Source organism: Nesoenas mayeri (assembly GCF_963082525.1).
Source record: "Nesoenas mayeri genome assembly, chromosome: W".
NCBI classification, from domain to species: domain Eukaryota; kingdom Metazoa; phylum Chordata; class Aves; order Columbiformes; family Columbidae; genus Nesoenas; species Nesoenas mayeri.
The window spans coordinates 15,832,558-15,850,568 of record NC_137553.1 but is presented as its reverse complement, the minus strand read 5'-3'; the positions used below and the strand labels follow the sequence as shown (position 1 = coordinate 15,850,568).

The following is an 18,011-nucleotide window of genomic DNA, read 5'->3' as shown; positions in this document are numbered from 1 at the left end:
CCATTAATTTCCCCGTTTTAGCGTGGAACATTTAGCCCCAGCAAAAATTGTCGTCAACAATTACTTTGACAACAAACTGAACATTCTTAATTTCAAAGTGATGTTTAAAATAACAGTTTCAGGGCTTAACTCAAATCTGTGTGTTCAGTTTTGGGCCCCTTACACCAAGAAAGCCCTGGAGGTGCTGGAGCAAGTTCAGAGAAGGGAACAGAGCTGGGGAAGGGGCTGGAGCACAAGTGTGATGGGAGTGGCTGAGGGACCTGGGGGGTTCAGCCTGGAGAACAGGAGGCTGAGGGGAGACAGGGACACAAAGAAACGGCCTCAAGTTGCGCCAGGGGAGGTTGAGGTTGGATCTTGGGAACAATTTCTTCCCGGAAAGGGCTGTCGGGCATTGGAACAGGCTGCCCAGGGCAGTGGCGGAGTCACCATCCCTAGAGGGGTTGAACAGATGTGGAGATGAGGTTCTCAGGGACATGGGTTAGTGCCAGGGTTGGGTTATGGTTGGACTCAATGATCTTGAGGGTCTTTTCCAACCAAAATGAGTCTATGATTCTAAGATGTGAGGTGCAAAATAAATCCAGGAAGCCAACCTCAAATACCTTATTGAAATAATAAATTGCCAGCTGAAGGTGACTGGAGAAAGCCAACTCATATAAGTTTTTCACCCTCAAGACTTGCACATCACCCTAGACACACATTAAACGAGTCCTACAGCAACTGTTTAATACAGAAGAAAATCCATGTATGTACATGGCAGAAATCAACAGACTTAAACTCCTTCTGAACATCAGCTGCAGTATAAAATCATCTCAATGTGAGGGTGTGAACTAAGACCAATGGGAAAGTAAAAATTTTCAGTTTAGTCAGACCGAGACTATGGATCTGTGTATTTATCAGCTACAGATTCTCATAATGGTGAGCAAAAATCCAAAATGCTAACAGGAATGCAAAGAAATTCCTAATAATTGGTAAAAGATTAAATTATTCCCGGGTTAGACTCATTCTGAAATTTCTCATTTAGACAGAAAACCTTGTCCTGTTCCTGACTGCAATTCTCTTATGAAACCTTGTTTCCAAATTTATTCCCTGCACTACTCAGCAGACGAGTGACAAGGTCTCAACTCTGTCATTATTAATATCCACAACAGGATGACAAGATTTGCATCCTGGCCAAGGAAAATCCATCCACCGAATTGCACGATCACAGTCGACTTCAAACCTCCCAAAATGCTCTAAAATGAGTGGGAAAGAGGGCAACACTTGACACAAAAAAACCAAATATTAGCCAGGGACCTACCTAGAAAGGCCAAACATGAAAGCATTTGATTAATATGCAAAATAAAAATAACGTGCAAAAGCTTGTCAGACCAACACGCTCTCATTTTGCACAAGCACCCCAAAGGAAACTTCTTTACCTTTAATTTCTTTGTCTATACATCCACATCAGGAATGGTTTTATTTGCTTCTGTGCCTTCCTCTCCAGCTTCTCATCGATCTAGTCCTTGTCTTACATTCCAGTGATAAGTTTATAATGCTTAGTTTTATTAAACTCCAATACGATGAAAGGTTAAATGAATAAAGCTGCATTCCAGCTACTGTGCTGGTAATTGAATTTATATTTCCAGATCCCAATACCATTTCTAGTAAAATGGTTACAGAAATTTTCCTTTGGGTGACAACATCTTTAAGCCCTCTCTTAAGGTTAAACCCTCAGAAACTGTGCCAGCTGAAGACGGTTTGGGTATTAAGCTTCACTCACATCCCTGTGTTATTCCAACTGCAATAATTAATAATATTGCCCCTTCCTAGATCATGACTACACTACCGGGACAACTTTAAGCTATTATTTTAAGACTCAAAAAGACCTTTCCTTGGGGACATCTTTAAAAATGCCACCATATCACACTGTCACCAGCATCCTTAGCACAGCAAACACCGGGGGAGGTTGAGGTTGGATTTTGGGAACAATTTCTTCCCAGAAAGGGCTGTCGGGCATTGGAACAGTCTGCCCAGGGCAGTGGTGGAGTCACCATCCCTGGAGGGGTTGAACAGATGCAGTAGACGAGGTTCTCAGAGACATGGGTTAGTACCAGGGTTGGGTTAACTGTTGGACTTGATGATCTTGAGGATCTCTTTGAACCGAAAAGATTCTATGGTGTGCAAAAAAGTTAATTTTTTTTTCTCCTATCCAGCATGCAGCGGACAAGCATTTCATGCACTATCAACGTGAACAGTATTTGAACTGTAAATTAAGGTTGTGATGTCTTTTAATATAATAATGTTGCAGCTCTATCTAATTTTTGAAATTATCTAAAGAACTCGTTGAATGCAGAACTCGCCACCAGACATAAATGTTTTCCTATAGATGCGTGTGATTGTCAAAAAATAGGAAATCTTCCCCGCAATCATCTGATGACTCCAGTAATGATGTAGAAATGAAATTAAACCCACTTTCAAATAAACCGGTCAACCATAACTACGTTAGCGTGATGCAATTAACGTCGTTTAGCTGGGAGTCTGTAAAAATACTACTTAGCGGTAACTGCTGCGAACATACAAAATGTGGATTACTCGTTAAGCTGGAGAATTGAAGACACTGGTGGCAGAATGGGAAATTTTGAGCAAATTAAATCAAGACTCCTGATCGAGATATTGACCAGATTTGTCGAATAGTGGGGAGGAGGGAAGAAGCCCAAAATAATATTTTGTCATAATATTTCTTGAAAACTCAGAAACCACCTACTTTTCACCAAAAGCACCGCTTAGGTCTTTTCAGTACTATTTTTCCCTGTATTTTATTCAATTTCTATATGTCACTAAGTCAGTAAGATTTTTTGATTGGATTAAGCAGACATTGTTAATAATCTAAAAAACTTCATTTTTGTGTGAATTTTTAGATCCTCTTTTTTCTACTGTAAAAAAACCTTAAAATATTATTATACACGAAATTTTTAGGATGTTTACTGAAGGTAGTACATGGTAAACCAATACCATATTTTAATGTTTTCTACAGTATGTGGATTTTATTGATTTAAATTTCATTTAATATGAGAATCGCCTTGGTTTACACTAAATTACCTTCTTTTTGATTACTCCGAGTTGATGGCTCATGAACACAAGTAACATTTTCAGTATCAGGTTATTCTTGGCTATGTCTGTATCCACTCCAGTATTGAACCAAAGAACTATAAATACATTTTCTAAATATTAGTCAGACTCTCCTTCAGATGAATTATATTTTAAAGAATATTACTCCTACCTAATCCCCCTATTTTTATATCATCAAAAAATAGCAATTTCAGAATAGACTGAAATAACCAGCGTAACCCAAATCTAAAGCTTTTGTATTGAGCGATCACCAAATTCTGCAGTTCTATCTGAATTATTAATCAGTTATTTCTTTGACATGGACACTTTCCTGAAAAAAATGCTGTATAAATTATCCTTAAACAGAAAGAGCAAACAATCCTAAAATTCTGTAACGAAAGTGTTGGTGAAGTTCCATCTATTTAAACTTCCATATATTAATATGAAGGACTAATAGTTATTTGCAGTTGGTTTTTGCATTATTGTGATTTTAATCATATGCTTGTGGTTGAAGGATTTTTAGACAAATATATTGAAGAAAATCAAGAAGTTCTTCAAAAAGATGTTTTCCTTTCATCATTCAGGAGTTCCACAAAAGTCTCATTGGTGTCTGATATTCATGTTATGTAGATGGCATTAAGCCTTATTCCACTTTAATATTCTCAAGATTTAGGAAAATAAGGGTGAAAATTGCTATTTTTTTTTTTTTTTTAAGAATATTTAGTGTGGCAGCAGCATCTTCTGAATGTGACTGAAAATCTTTTGCTCTTCAGATTTAGGAGACATGAGAACAAATTGGAAGAAGTGGGAAGAACTGACATTAGTGATACAAACACCTGGTAAAGCCTTTGAAAAAGCCAATTATTTTGGTTATTACACACATTTGAAGAAAGCCAAACATTATCATTTTTTTTTTCTTATTTTCCTCCTTTAGTAGTTATATAGGTTTAGGATATTGTCATTGTTTTGCAGTAAAGGGTATAAATTATGACAGTTTTTTGAATTTTTTATTACTGCCTTGTAAGCCAACATTTGCTCAACTTGGATTAATTCAATTTTTTTAAAGATTTTGGATGAAAAAATGAACATCCTGAAGCATCTTTCTTTGTTGATTTGGTTTTTAGATGCTTTTCCTGATTACTCTGGATGGCTGGACTTTGTCAAACCACCACAATCAAATAAAAAAATCCCCATCCAGTAGCTCTCCAAAAAGTAGGATTTATTTTTGGAACTGCTCTGTATTTCAACAATGTAGTAAACCAAACTTTTAGTGTTCCTAAAGCAAGGTTTTGATTGCAAAATGTAGTGCTTAAAAACCAGAAGTGTGTTACCATATGTTATAAAAATATAATTCTGGTTTGTTTTTTTTTTTTTTTCTCAACATGCAGCCATATACAGTCAAGGACATGGATGCAGAAGGAAGTCTGGTCAGAGCCTTTTAGGCTGTTTGGTACTAAATACTTCAATGGAATTGGGATTTTTTTCATGCTACTTTTTCTATACGAGACATTGGTGAAACATGAGAACTTCTTTTTTCACGTTTTACAGAGACACTTGGGGACTGACCAGGGATTTGGTTTAGTTGTTTAAAAAAAAAAAAAAAAAAAAAATCAATCCATTTGTATGGGGTAGTAAATAGTAATTAAAATATAATAGTTATTAAAAATAGTTATTTAAAAAATACAGTATAACAGAAATATTTAGATTTTTCCGCTGCAGGTATCTGTGATTTGCAATTGGAATGACAGCAAGAGAAAATATGAGAATATTAACAAGTAACATTTTCAGTATCAGGTTATTCTTGGCTATGTCTGTATCCACTCCAGCATTGAACCAAAGAACTATAAATACATTTTCTAAATATTAGTCATACCCTCCTTCAGATGAATTATTTCAAACCAGCTCATGTGGTCCTCATGGTGGGAGAGAAGATAGTTGGGGCAGAATGAAGCTGCTCTTGAGGCATGGAAACGACCTTACAACCTCTGAGATTGTAAAGAAGGTATGTATTTACAACGCTGGACACACAGGGGATAGCTCCACCCAAGATGTGTGTGTTTTTACAGCAGTTGTGAGCTTGGTTAAATGCAGTAAAGTGTTACATATTCATGAAAGTTCTAGGAACACCTATACATATTCATAACCTGTCCCTGAGAAGGCGGTTCTTATTACAATGAGTTCCAGAAGACCATTTCCATAGTTTCCACCTCTGGCTCCTCCTGGTTGCAGCTGCGCAGTGATTGTGAACACGGGTCTCCTCTGTACACGGTCACCTTTGCTCCAGTGTGATGAGTTGGTTAGGACCAAGACTGCTGAGTTGGTTAAAACTGGCATACCTCCTGTCCTGTGCCCAAGTTTCTGTTATCTAGTTCACCCAAGGATGCACCCACGGATTACTATCTTTGCAAGGTGTCAGCAAACTCCTGTTTCTCCTACAGTAAGTTACACAAAACTAAGCAAGGCTAGGCAATAGTGATGTAGGTTAAAGGGTTAGTTCTCTAAGTGTCTTTAAGTGTTAGTTCTTTAAGTGTTAATTATTTAAGTGTTAATTAATTAATTAGTTAATTAATTGTTAATTCCCTGTATCAACCCCCTCTTTTCTAAGAGATTAGTAAATTCTTTATCTAATGTCTTTACAAAATACCTATTAGATTCTAGCTCCTGCCTGAGTTGATATTTCTTCCAGTTGCTATAAGTATTCCCAGTACTCTGGCAACACCACAAGAAACACATCATCATACAGACCAGTATCCCTAAAGCTAATATTCCCACTAAAGCTACAAATAAGGATTGTAACCGGGTTAAGTTGGGAAGCCAGAAAGTGAGGCCTTCCCATAAATTTGAGAATCCCCATGTTGTATTGTCTCTAGTAACTTGATGGAGGATCTGAGATTGTTCCCATATCTTTTGAATATCTGTTTCTACCCATTTCTCCTGATTAATATATAAGCAACAACTTTGGTTTATCACCACATACACTCCTCCTTCTTTTGCAGTCAGGGGGTCTAGGACCATGCGATTTTGTAGGACTATCTTGCTTAGTGATGATATCTCTTCCTGGTGTCCCTGAAGAGCATCCATAGTGGCATTTTCAATTTTCTCGATTGTGGCTGATATATTTACCATGGCTTTTTCTAGCTCACTAACTCCCAGCTGAAGAATAAACTATCTGGCAAAACTAGGAAATCCAGAGGGTCTCTTTACAAGAGGGTTACTCGGCACTGAACGCGTTTTTCTCCATAACGTCCTGACAATACCTGGGGGTGGGTATGAATGGTTAAACACCTTTTCTTAAGGTACTATGTATCTGCCTGTACAACAGCCTTGCCACTTACCAGGTAGACTTTTCCTGGCTCGTCTATCTCCGCAAAGCCACCACCACCCAGGAGGTAGATTACAATTTGTTGCTATGTTGGAAGGGAAGTTAAAGTTTTCAGTATTTTGTATGCTGTAATTAAACCCCAGTTCTTTCAGCTTGGTTATATTAAAGATTCCAACACCCTTTGACTACATTCACTGCCATTTGGAAACTTTTCCCAACTGGTGATTTTATCTATGGAGTTCATACATCTAGAATAAATTGTAATTTCAGTTTGATTCCAAGGTACCAATTTGAAATGTCTTCCTATTGTTTTACTCAGGTCCTGCCCATAAAGACAGGTTTGCTTCTGGTTTGCATCCAACTTTCCCCCTCCACCCCCTTCTCTACTCCAGTCTGGATGGGGTACTCCCAACAGTGGAAATTCCATTCCTCTTGGAAGGACCGTGCATATCCAAAAGTCTGAAAGGTTTAAATTGTTCGAAATCATTTGAGTGAGCATTACATCCCAATTTTTTGCATGCCAATCGTGTCCTAAAGCTATGATCGTGAAAAAATACAATTTTCCAGGCTGCACCTGGGTTACCCTCCATGGTGTTTTCCAGGCTTTCTTCACTCTAGAATGATGGATCCAGGCATTCTGTTGTTTAATATTGGTAGCAGTGAAGATGTCAGGAGGACTTAAAATGGACCTTCTCATTGTGGTTCCAAAGTCTTTTCTGCAAGAGACTTCACATAAATCTCCCAGCTGGATGTTATGTACTGGCCCATCCAAATCCATACTCCGAGTCCCAAACATGTTTCCCAATTTTGTTGTTTACCCAATGCTACCATATAAGAAGTCATAATTTCATCCCCTACTTGTGCAGATATCCCCTTCTGTAAACTATAGGGTCTCCCATACAGGATTTCAAAAGGACTCAACCCTTCCTTTGCCCTTGGCCTTGTTCGCATATGCAGAAGGGCCAAAGGCAAAGATCGAGGCCAAGCCAAATTCGCCTCCTGCCCCAGTTTTACAATTTGTTGTTTAATTAGATGATTCATTTTTTTTTTCTACCTGGCCAGTGGATTGAGGACGATAAGGGGTATGTAGCTGTCAGTCAATTCCCAAGTGCTGACTGATTTGCTGTACAGTTTTTGAAATAAAATGTGGCCCTTTATCAGAGGTTCTTTAAATGTGGCCTTTATCAGAACCGATTCCCATCTTGTTATTATGTCCCTGATTTCGGAGGGTGAAAAACATATCTGCATATACTTTCTTACACTGCACGCACTATAATTTTAACTCATATGTCACGTGACTTAAATCAAAGTGTTTTAAGCTCATCTTCTGCTTTATACAGATCACATGCTAAAGCGTACCACCATAAACAGTAATTACTGTCATTAGCACACACACAGCTCACAGAGACACGGCTGGTTGGTTTTACAACTTACGAGTTACTTTACGATTTAGAATGGAATGCATGGAATGCCCGAGTACTTACAAAAGATAACACACAGTTATAGACCAATTCCTTTTTCATTATTACCTTTTTCAGCAGCTGCAAAAAGAGAGATTTCTACATTGCCCTTCACTCTTGCTAAGATTAGTCATTAGCAAAAGTCCATCCTGGCTCTCAGAATCGAGACACACAAACCTTGGGGTTGCTCAATCTATTCCCAAGATCGCTAGCGGCTGCGACTGACCCACAGACAGCAACCCCTACTTCCCAGGTACCTTTTACCACTGCGGAAACTCTGGCCACATGTGGGGCGTCCGTCTACGGCTTACTGGCTCCCCGCTAAATGCAATTAAATGCAATTTTATTACAACATACCTTATCCGCTGTCGTTGCCAGACACAAAATGTCTGCTCCCGCAATGAAGAGAGATCTTTCCAAAAAAAAACAAAAAAAAAACCAAAAAACAAAAAAACACAAACAAAAACACCACCAAAAAACCAAAATGTGTGTGTTTTTACAGTAGTTGTGAATTTGGTTAAATACAGTAAAGTGTTACATATTCATGAAAGTTTTAGGAACACCTATACATATTCATAACCTGTCCCTGAGAAGGCGGTTCTTATTACAATGAGTTGCTACAGGCAATGGAGGAAGAGACAAGAACAGACGGAGGGTGAAATCTTCAGAGTCTGCATTAAGAAAACTTGATATACACGAAGTAAAAAGTCATGGGGGGATATGAGATCAGAGGAGGTACAAAGGAAGGCAGGAGCGGTGGCAATTTGGGTGGACTTTACAAATCCATCAAGTAACCAGGAAAAAAAAATAAAAAAATTATTGCCTGTGAGTGACCAGAGAGAGTCGAACCAAGAAGAATATAACCATCGGGTAAGTAGAGCTATTGAAATATGCAACAAAAGTACAAATCACTTACTGAAAAACACTCCAGAAAAACATTGAAGAGCAATTTTCTCTAGCAAAGGAAAAGAATGTACCTGGAGGGACTCAAAAATGTTGCAGGGAACAGTTTAATTAATTTATTCTCTGTTTAAATCAACTGTAACCCAAGCAAAGGTTTTCTGATGCATTTACATTACCGGCAGAACCCAGTCATGGCAGAGGTCTAACCCAGAGCTGCGTGTAACCTCCTCTTAGGCAGAAGCAGCGTAGTCTTTGGGTTCCGTTGCAAATTCCAGAGAAATGTTCTTTTACTGCCTCCGTGAGGAGACCCACACAAACTGACACAGGCTGTAAAATATTTGACAGCAGAGCACGTGCGGCCTGAACATTAATATCCCCCAGGGATGCTGACTGTGAATGGATTTCACAAAAGAGCAAAATAAATAGTATTGAGAACAAATGATTTGCAAAGTGTTGTCCAGTTTATCAGGGAAAAAGAAAATAAAATATATCTTTTCTGTTAGCAAAATATATTATTTTTTATTATTATATGGAAAAGAAAAACCTTTAGAAGGAATTTTATATGTAATACACACACCAATAAAACCCATCTGGTGTGAGGAACAGAGCAACCATCAACTGAAACATGGTGTATATTATAATAAACAAGAGAAACCTTTTTCTTAAGAAAAAACTACCATCAAGTCTTCCACGTTCTTCCACTGGACAAGGCCTGGAAAAGGAAAGAACATCCAGGTGTTGCCCACACAAAGAATTCAGCAAAAGCCCCTTCAACAGCAGGATCAGGGAAACTATTTTTGTTTTCTTTTTCCAATCCTACTTTTAAATCAATCATTTCATTTATGGAATTGTATTCTTTTGCCTCAAGACACAACTGGAAAAATATGTATGCAAGGGAAAGAAAATTATATTTGTTTAGTTTTCACTCCATGCGTTGGTTACATAGAACAGGTAACACCAGAATTTCTCCACCTGCCCTCAATATTTTTGGCTGTGTGTGCAGCTGGAACCAGGTTGTAAAAACCAATAAAACATCCAATAAATGAACATAAAAGAGGGCAGGTACCTGCTACTCCCAACTTAGACCTACACCTACTATCTCTTCTTCCAAATATTCCTCATTTTGCCCCAAACCCTCATTTCCTTTGGTTCAGAAGTTTAAGTCTCACCAAACCCCACATCCTGAGCCTCCGCCCTGCTGTAGTTTCAGGCCCAACTCCTCTTTTACACCTAGTAGGAATTTCAGAAAACTAAATAAAAGAAACATTTCCCCAAAGTCCAGAATTTCAAGTTGAAAGGGGATGAATGGTCACCTGAGCAAAATGTATAAAAGCAACCAAGCATTTAAACAAAACAATCAAATCGTAGGAACAAGTGGTGTTAATATTACACAACTGAGTTTATCACCTGCTAAGTACTTCTACTATTGCAGCTTAAAACTCAGTGTAGCACAGATTTGCAGTCTTTCAAGGGGCAGCTATTTATTATAAAATATTTATTCTAAAATTTTATTCCAATATTTGTATTGCAAGAAGTCTCACTAGCATTTCTGAGGTACGCAAGATCCGTAGACTGCAACGTTACAGGAAAAGACGCGTAACTGAATTCAAAAAAATCTTGAAAAGAAATTACCCTCAAAAAATTAAAATAGTTTCCAAAATAGTTTTACTGAAGTCAGGGCTGTGAGAATTAAACCCGAAACCTTCCAACGGTCCTTATATGTGGTTGCTTTTGTATTCTGTTTGCTTTTGTATCCTGTTTTCTCTTGGACAGAACAAGTTTTCTATCAAAATGTATTTCATTGTTTCTGCTTTCCAATCCAAGCAATCAGAAGCAACATGACCTACCATCACCCGTGCATCAGGTATTTGTGGATGATGCTCTCTCTGAGAATTTCTTTGTGGAATAATTGGCAGGAGAGAAAGACAATGAGACTGTCGCAGCTTTCAAGGAAATGCTGTTATGTAATATCTCTGCAGGAAAAAAAAAATAGTGGGTTTGTTTACAAACAGACTTCCAAGAACACTTGGTAGCTTCACCTGAGGTTGTACAGTGAGTTTCAACTGGGAACATACAAACAACATATTCAAGAAACCCAGAATCACTTTATACCAACAATGGGCTGTTTTTCTTCAGCATAAGCTTTTATATATATGTGTGTGTGTGTGTGTGTGTCAAAACACAAGACAATGTAAAAACACTGAAGTATTGCCCAGAACATTCCAGGTGCAATTTTCAGACAATGCTTTATTCTAAAAATAACAGAGATATCTCAAAAGTGTGCCCTTTGTCCTGTTAAATAAAATTGTCAGAAAAATATATTTTTCAGTCAGGGAAATGTCCAGCTCCATCTGCCAGGAAAAATGGGTCCCTAAGACAAGATAATGATGTAATGATAATTACATCAGGCCAGAGGTTACACCAGGATCTGGTTCCACTGCAAATTCATTTAAGCCAGACCTAAAGTTAAGCCAGGAACAGCTCCCCCTCTAAACTGTGACGTTTCACAATCCCCTACCCACATCCATCCCAAGAAATCCAGGGAAGAATTAGATATACTGAACATTAACATTTTAGCCTGAAAAAAAAGCAATATTTTTATATTTAAAAACAATGTAAACACTTGGAAAAAATACATTTTAGCTACAGAAAAAAAAATAATCAGAAGCTTATAATTACCAAGAATAATGTCTCCAAGCCTGAGTTGATAAATGAAAAGGCTGAATTCACGAGATGTTACAAAATTATTTTCTATTTTTTAATAAGATTCAGTATAAAGAAATAAACAAAGAGGTTGCTGTAATGTATTAAGTAATTTTTGGGGAAGAAAAATCTGCTTTCAATACCCTTATATAACTCGGAAAGAAAAAAAAAAAAAAAAAAGCTAAATTCATGCAGTTCCAGTTAGCAAGTTGTTCTCATTTTCTTTCTCTTCAAAACCCAGTTGGGGCACATTTAACTGCAGAAAAATTTCCCTCAACCTGTAGAACCTGTTCAAATTAAATCTGCTCTGACACAAACACAACCACTCAGCACAAGAATAAAGCTTCAGAGAAAAATTATTTTTCCTCCACCGTGGGTCAAATGTACTTTTTTCTGAAACTCCAACATTTCTAAAGGGTCACAAGAACCATCAGGAACCTCATTTAACTTCAAATAAAATATTGTTTATTTATATTGAGCAACTATAGAATAGGGAGATTTGAGATATTTTTTTTTTTTTTTTTTTATTTGAAGCTATCGGTCACATAAAATGACTTGACATGGAATTTATGCTGATCTCCAACTTCCTCTGAAAACTGGTTGCTTGCAGATAAGGAGGAAACTAGAAATAATGAACTCATGTATCAATTACATGTCAAAGTTATTTTGCTATTTATTTCAGAAAACTGCACAATGTTTTGAGTTTGTGGGATTTTTTTTTTTCCTTCCCAAGTGTCTTATAAAATAAAATACCCATAGAACTCAGATAAAGCTCACGTCTCAAGAGCAATGCACCAAACCATATACAGGCCTTTTAATATACATATTCCCCCCCTCCCCCAGATTTTCTCATTTGGAGATTTCAATAGTTATTCTCACTTTTTTTTTTTCTTTCCTCTTTTTCTCTCTCTCCTTCCCACTGGAGGATATATTCCCATGTCAGGTAATAGATTTTTTCTGGGGTGTTTTTTTTTTTTTTTTTTTTTTGTGTGTGTGAAATGTAGAAATCACAGCAATAATTTCTTTCCTGCATTTGGGTTATTTCCTTATTACAACAAGTTGTTCCCCTTGGTATCACATTTCTTATATAGGGACACAAAGCAAGCACCTGTTTCTTTAACAGATCTAGGTTCTTGCATGTGACACCCAAGTTAAAACTGATTTTTGGCAACAAAATCTTATACATACACATTTAATCTCTAAAGCAAAAGAGATGGTGTGTACCTGTGATTATCTTAAATTATTAATTCTTCAGAGAATGATGACTTGAGCTCAAAAATGTGAGATTCCTGGATGCCAGCATGACACAAATGTGTGTATATATTTAATACATTGTTTAGTATTTACATTTCAATGAGAAATAGTTGAGATGTCAAGGGATTCCTTCCAAAAGCAATGATACCAGATCATTCCAATGAATGCTTTTAAATTTAAAAGCCATGTACAATTTGGATTATAGTAATCTTTAGGCAATAATCCCATTAAAAACTAATGATAAAAATTGTAATAAGTCAGCTATACTTTCTGTCTCAATCCCTTTTTTCAGGTAGATAGCAGAGATGTCAGGCTCCTCTTCGCAGTTTTAAAGCAGTGCTGCATTTATCCTGAAAAAAGTACTGATTTAGAAGAAATTAAGTAACTAATTCTTCCAGGATACAAACTGGAAAGGATATCAATTATCTTCTGGTCTTCCATCAAGAACATATGTTATTATTGGTTTATTTTTGTTATTAATTGTGGTGGCGGACTTGTAAATGTATCAACCTTCAGATGTTTGGGGGCTGGAGAACCACACTGAACCATCTTGCTGCATGTATTGTCTGCTTGATCTCGACCAAAATTGCACCTGTGCCTTTTACAGACAGTTATTTCAAATATTCCACCATGCTGATACTGCATTTTGAAAGGTCTAAATGTCTGGAAAAAAAAAAAAAAAAAAAAAAAAGGTCTACGGTCAAAACAATCATCCAGCCCAGCTCTGTGGTCCTCAGCACAGGACAGACATGGACCTGAAGAGCCACAGAAATGATCCAAGGCTGGAACAGCTCTGCTGGGAAGACAGGCTGAAAGAGTTGAGGTGTTCAGCCTAGAGAAGCTCCAGGAGGACCTTTGTGCGGCCTTTCTGAACTTAAAAGGGGCCTGTAAGAAAGATGGGGACAGACTTTTGAGCGGGGCCTGTTGCGATAGGACAAAGGGCAATGGTTTTAAACTAAAGGAGGGGAGATTCAGGCTGGACACGAGGAAGAAATTGTTGCCCCTGTGGGTGGTGAGAGCCTGGCCCAGGTTGGCCAGAGAGGTGGTGGATGCCCCATCCCTGGAGACATCCCAGGCCAGGCTGGATGGGGCTCTGAGCAACCTGAGCTGGTGAAGATGTCCCTGCTCATGGCAGGGGTGGCACTGGGGGAGCTGGGAAGGTCCCTTCAACCCAAACTATTCTATGATTCCACGAAGATGATAATAGCAAGGTCATTTGTCAAATGTGGCCTGTGGGGGAAAATACAAAACCCAAAATACTCTTGTATATTCGACTCCAGTAGAAGCAAGAGGAGCAATTTGCAGGAGTTTGATGCTACCAGCAGCTTATGCATCTAAATTAGTAAGGGGAAGGTATCAGTGTAATGACTGTTTCTAAATGATGCCATTACCCACCACAGAACAAGTACTATGGTCCTGTTAAACCTCAGCTCCCCAGTGTCCTGGCATCTTTTTTTCATTCAAAACTGTGTGGATGACCTTCTATCAGTGTCATCTGCTGACGAGTTCAACAATGTACCTGTGTGTCACCATCCTGCTGCTGCTAGCTTCTCTCCAATGCCAAGCACCGCTCAGAACTGCTTTCTGAGCTCACCACATCGTTCAGCTTTGTTTCCTGCCTCTGAGAGAGACACGGCTCAGAATAAGGAACAGAGATGAAGCACAGAGACAATATGGAGTGTTTGAAAAAGATGGACCCAGTTCCAAAGTCATTTCAATTTGAAATTGGGTCCTCCTTTTTGAAACACCCTATGTATTGGAAAATCTCAGCTAGGAATACCAACCACCGCTCTGAAGGCATGTGCTGTTGTGAACGCAGCTAATTACTCAATGAAACGCAGCTAATTACCTTAGCAAACAGTCTGAGAGCTCAAATTATTTCACACCTTCAGAGCAAACAGGCTGAATGGTCAGAAACAAATCTCTGAATTTCACCTCGCACCACCAGACCAAACCCCCTCCCCATTTAAATCTTATCCTGAACTTTCACCCAGCCAGAGCCATCTACTCCGAGTATTAAAAGGTTAAAAGGTAACTAATTTTTTAATTTAGGAGGGCTGCCAAAAGGTCTGATTCATACAAAAAACTCTCAAATCATACAGGAACCAGGTTTCATTTCCCTGCTTCCTGAGGACCCACCAGAAAGGTGAAAGAGGAGTCAGAAAGCATAGGAATAGTTTTGAAAACTGAAAAGCCAACAGAATATCTGGTTATCAGTCTCAGGACACAACTCCAAGGGAACATAATCTTTGCTCTTGGAATCGCTCCTAATTTTACACCCCCTGATGGCACCATTGCAGCCGGTAATGCACAGTGCTCATTACAGCCAACTCCAAATGTTTGGGAGATGTCCCAAAAGGACACTCAAAAAATACCAACTGGAAGCTCAGAGCATCCCTGACATTTCCTACTGCATCTCCCCCACAACAGGTATTCTTGAAAGAGCGAGCAAAAAAACAACCAAAGATGGAAATACTCTAATGGGAGTTATTTAAAGGATTAAAATGATGGTTGGATTCAAGATTTTTATTCCCAGATTTGTTCCTAAACCAACTGAGATGATGTGGCTGTGTCCATTTTCACCTCACTGGCATTGAGCTCTTCCCTTTAGAAACTAAAAATGCTACAAATAATCTAGGATTTAAGTGTTGCACAAATAATCTATATTCTTCTGTATTTACCTTGCACATCAAGTCTTGTAAGTAATATCCATTAAATCTCAGAGAAAGACCTTACTGTTCAAATCCAAACACAAGAGAGGGCTGAAAAACATAACGGAGAAAACAGATTATTAGGAGCCTGAATATACAGCATGATATATGATAAACAGCACTATGCTCTGCGATTAGAAAGCTTTTTTGTTTGGTGTGTGGGTTTTTTTTTGTGTGTGTGATTTTTTTTGTTGTTGTTGTTTTAGGGTTTTTGTTGTTGTTTTTTGTTGGGTTTTTTTGTTTTTTGTTTGTTTGTTTGTTTGTTTTTTTTACAAGCTGAATGTAAGTTAAAGCTCGCCTAGTGAAAAGACAGGTCATAGAGAAACACCGATCTAAGTCTAAAATAAAAAATAACTTAGAATTAGAACAGAAAGAAGAATAAGAAGAATGTGATACAGATAAAGGTTCTGCTGCTTAGGAGCTTTAGACACTGAAGAGGCCACACATCTGCCATCAGAAAATAGAAAAGAAGATAATACCAATGATGAAAATCTTGCAAATAAATATTTTTTTTCTTTTATTTGCTGCAGCACCAAATAAAACTCCCTTTGTGTTAATGAGATCCCTCCTACACAGAGCACAACAGTCTGAAACTTTGAGGATCTTCAAAGCGAAGCAAGACAAATCTTTTTCAGTTCAGACATTTTTGCTAGCTTCAACCTAAGGTTCTACAGATGGAAGTTTCCCTTTGATGATTCGGTAAAGTTGCCAAAAATACTGAAGTCAAATAGCTCTTCAAATACTGAAGCTACCATTATACAATCTTGCTAAAGTTCCCTGAAGAGCCCTTTTTTAAAAAGCACTATTCTGACTGGTTGTTTTGAAAGGAAGAGAGAAAAAAAAAAAAAAAAAAAAGACACTGAAATAAGAGAGAAAGCAATTCTTAACCCCTTCACTGCTCAAAATTAGCAGGAAAAAAAGTCTAAATATTTCTCATCTCATTATACATGGCATCATTCCTACACTGCAATGATTCTGTAGCGCTTTGTAATAAATTTTATCGCCCTTCTTCCTCCTATCTTTGACTTTTAAGCTCCCAGGAAATGTAGTGAGCACCCTTAAATGAGTCAAAACATTGTTACCATTTAAATTTGGAAGTATTAATAACTAAGATTGCAACCAAAACCAATTTTAACTATAGAAAATAATGGAACATAATAGAAACATCGACTCACTTCTAAGTGGCACCGCAGGGTGCTACTTAACAGTGATTTAACTAGATCAGAGTTTTTCATTTTTTCTCCATATGCATTTACAGTTTTTAATGAAGTGAAAAATGTCCTGATAACAACCAGATGTTCAGTTATGTGTACCAGCTCTTAACAAGCTGCTGAAAGAAAACTCTATAATTTAAAGCCTTGGGAGCTCTATCTTGTTACAAAATGTTTAGCAAGAGTTTCGACGTAAAAGCTGTGGGAAAGCAAGATGTGTGGTTCCAGCCACCTGGATGATAAAGGAAGATCAATACTAACATAACCATCCAGACGGTCAAAGCAGAAATAATACTAACATAATAAAATCACAGCAACTAGTCAAAATATAAAGGGACTTGGACAGGTTGTACTGAAGTATGTTTTTCATAATTGTAAAGATGATAGCCCAGATTCGTGAGAATGGTATCTCGGGATGGATAACCACCCCCCCAAGTACACGTGATGTGTGAATGTTGTTGGGCCTGGTCCGTGAACGAGTGGGAACGTAACTGAAACAGACACAACATGGGTGTGGTATGTTTGCAATAACAATTACTGAAAAAACATCCTGTTCAACCTCTTAGTCCAGGCCCATATCTGTAAAACCTATACACTGTTAATGGCTAACAAAGAAGGCCTCAGCCTGGCTCAGCTCTCTGCTCTGCCCAGTTCTGCGCTCCTTCCTGAACACGATCTCTGCCTCCGTGTGCATCTTTGTCTGCATCCTGGTGCGCGTCGTTCCTCATTGCCACAAAAGTCAAACAATTAAATACTGAAGTTGCATCTTTTTGCTGACTATGCAGTTTTAAGCAGTAGTGTACACTCTTGAGTGCTAACATTACCAAACCCAAAGAAAAAACAAAGTATCCATAACATACCCAAGGGAGCCATAAATCAAACATCCACATACTGTAACACAAGTGTTCTAAGGGGCTGCTCATGTCTAATTCCTGAAAAGCAATAATGCTGTAGTTTCTATAAAACTCCTTAAATTAAATGTTAATATGTGAAACCTTTTTCCTTGGCATTTTGTACAATGCAGCAGAGCCTGTTTTTCAAAAGGGTAACTCAAGATCTTTTCAGTAACTCTCAGACTCAAAACCACGATGCTGCAGAGTCCTGTGCTCCCTGCTACAAACTGGTTTAGCTACGCGCTGTGTAATGGCCTAAAAGCACATTTGCCTTTCCCAATACCAACTAACTTTGAGAAACAGTTTCTTAAATTTATCATAGATAATTCTGAACACTCCTAAATATGCTTTGATGTACATTTCTGCAGGTTTTCCCAACAAAAGTCACCACATCTTGGTGGTTATTTCATATAAGCACCTGAATGCCAACATAGTCATTGGCCACAGCCAGCACAGGTTCATGAGGG

The 18,011-nt window shown here is 38.0% G+C and overlaps 1 protein-coding gene across 2 annotated transcripts in view; it reads right to left on the bottom strand.

The window, feature by feature from the left end:
- Nucleotides 1-10,631: 10,631 nt before the first annotated feature.
- Nucleotides 10,632-18,011, bottom strand: part of LOC308051459 (dymeclin-like) — a 44,336-nt gene continuing 36,956 nt past the window's right edge. Inside the window, exon 6 of one of the 2 annotated variants that reach the window (XM_080361897.1) lies at nt 10,632-10,745. In XM_080361897.1, the coding sequence (XP_080218023.1) occupies nt 10,733-10,745 (13 nt within the window). In that variant the 3' untranslated portion in view covers nt 10,632-10,732. Of the gene's footprint in view, nt 10,746-12,991; nt 13,393-18,011 lie in introns of those variants that run through there. The other variant, XM_080361896.1, reaches the window with a different exon arrangement.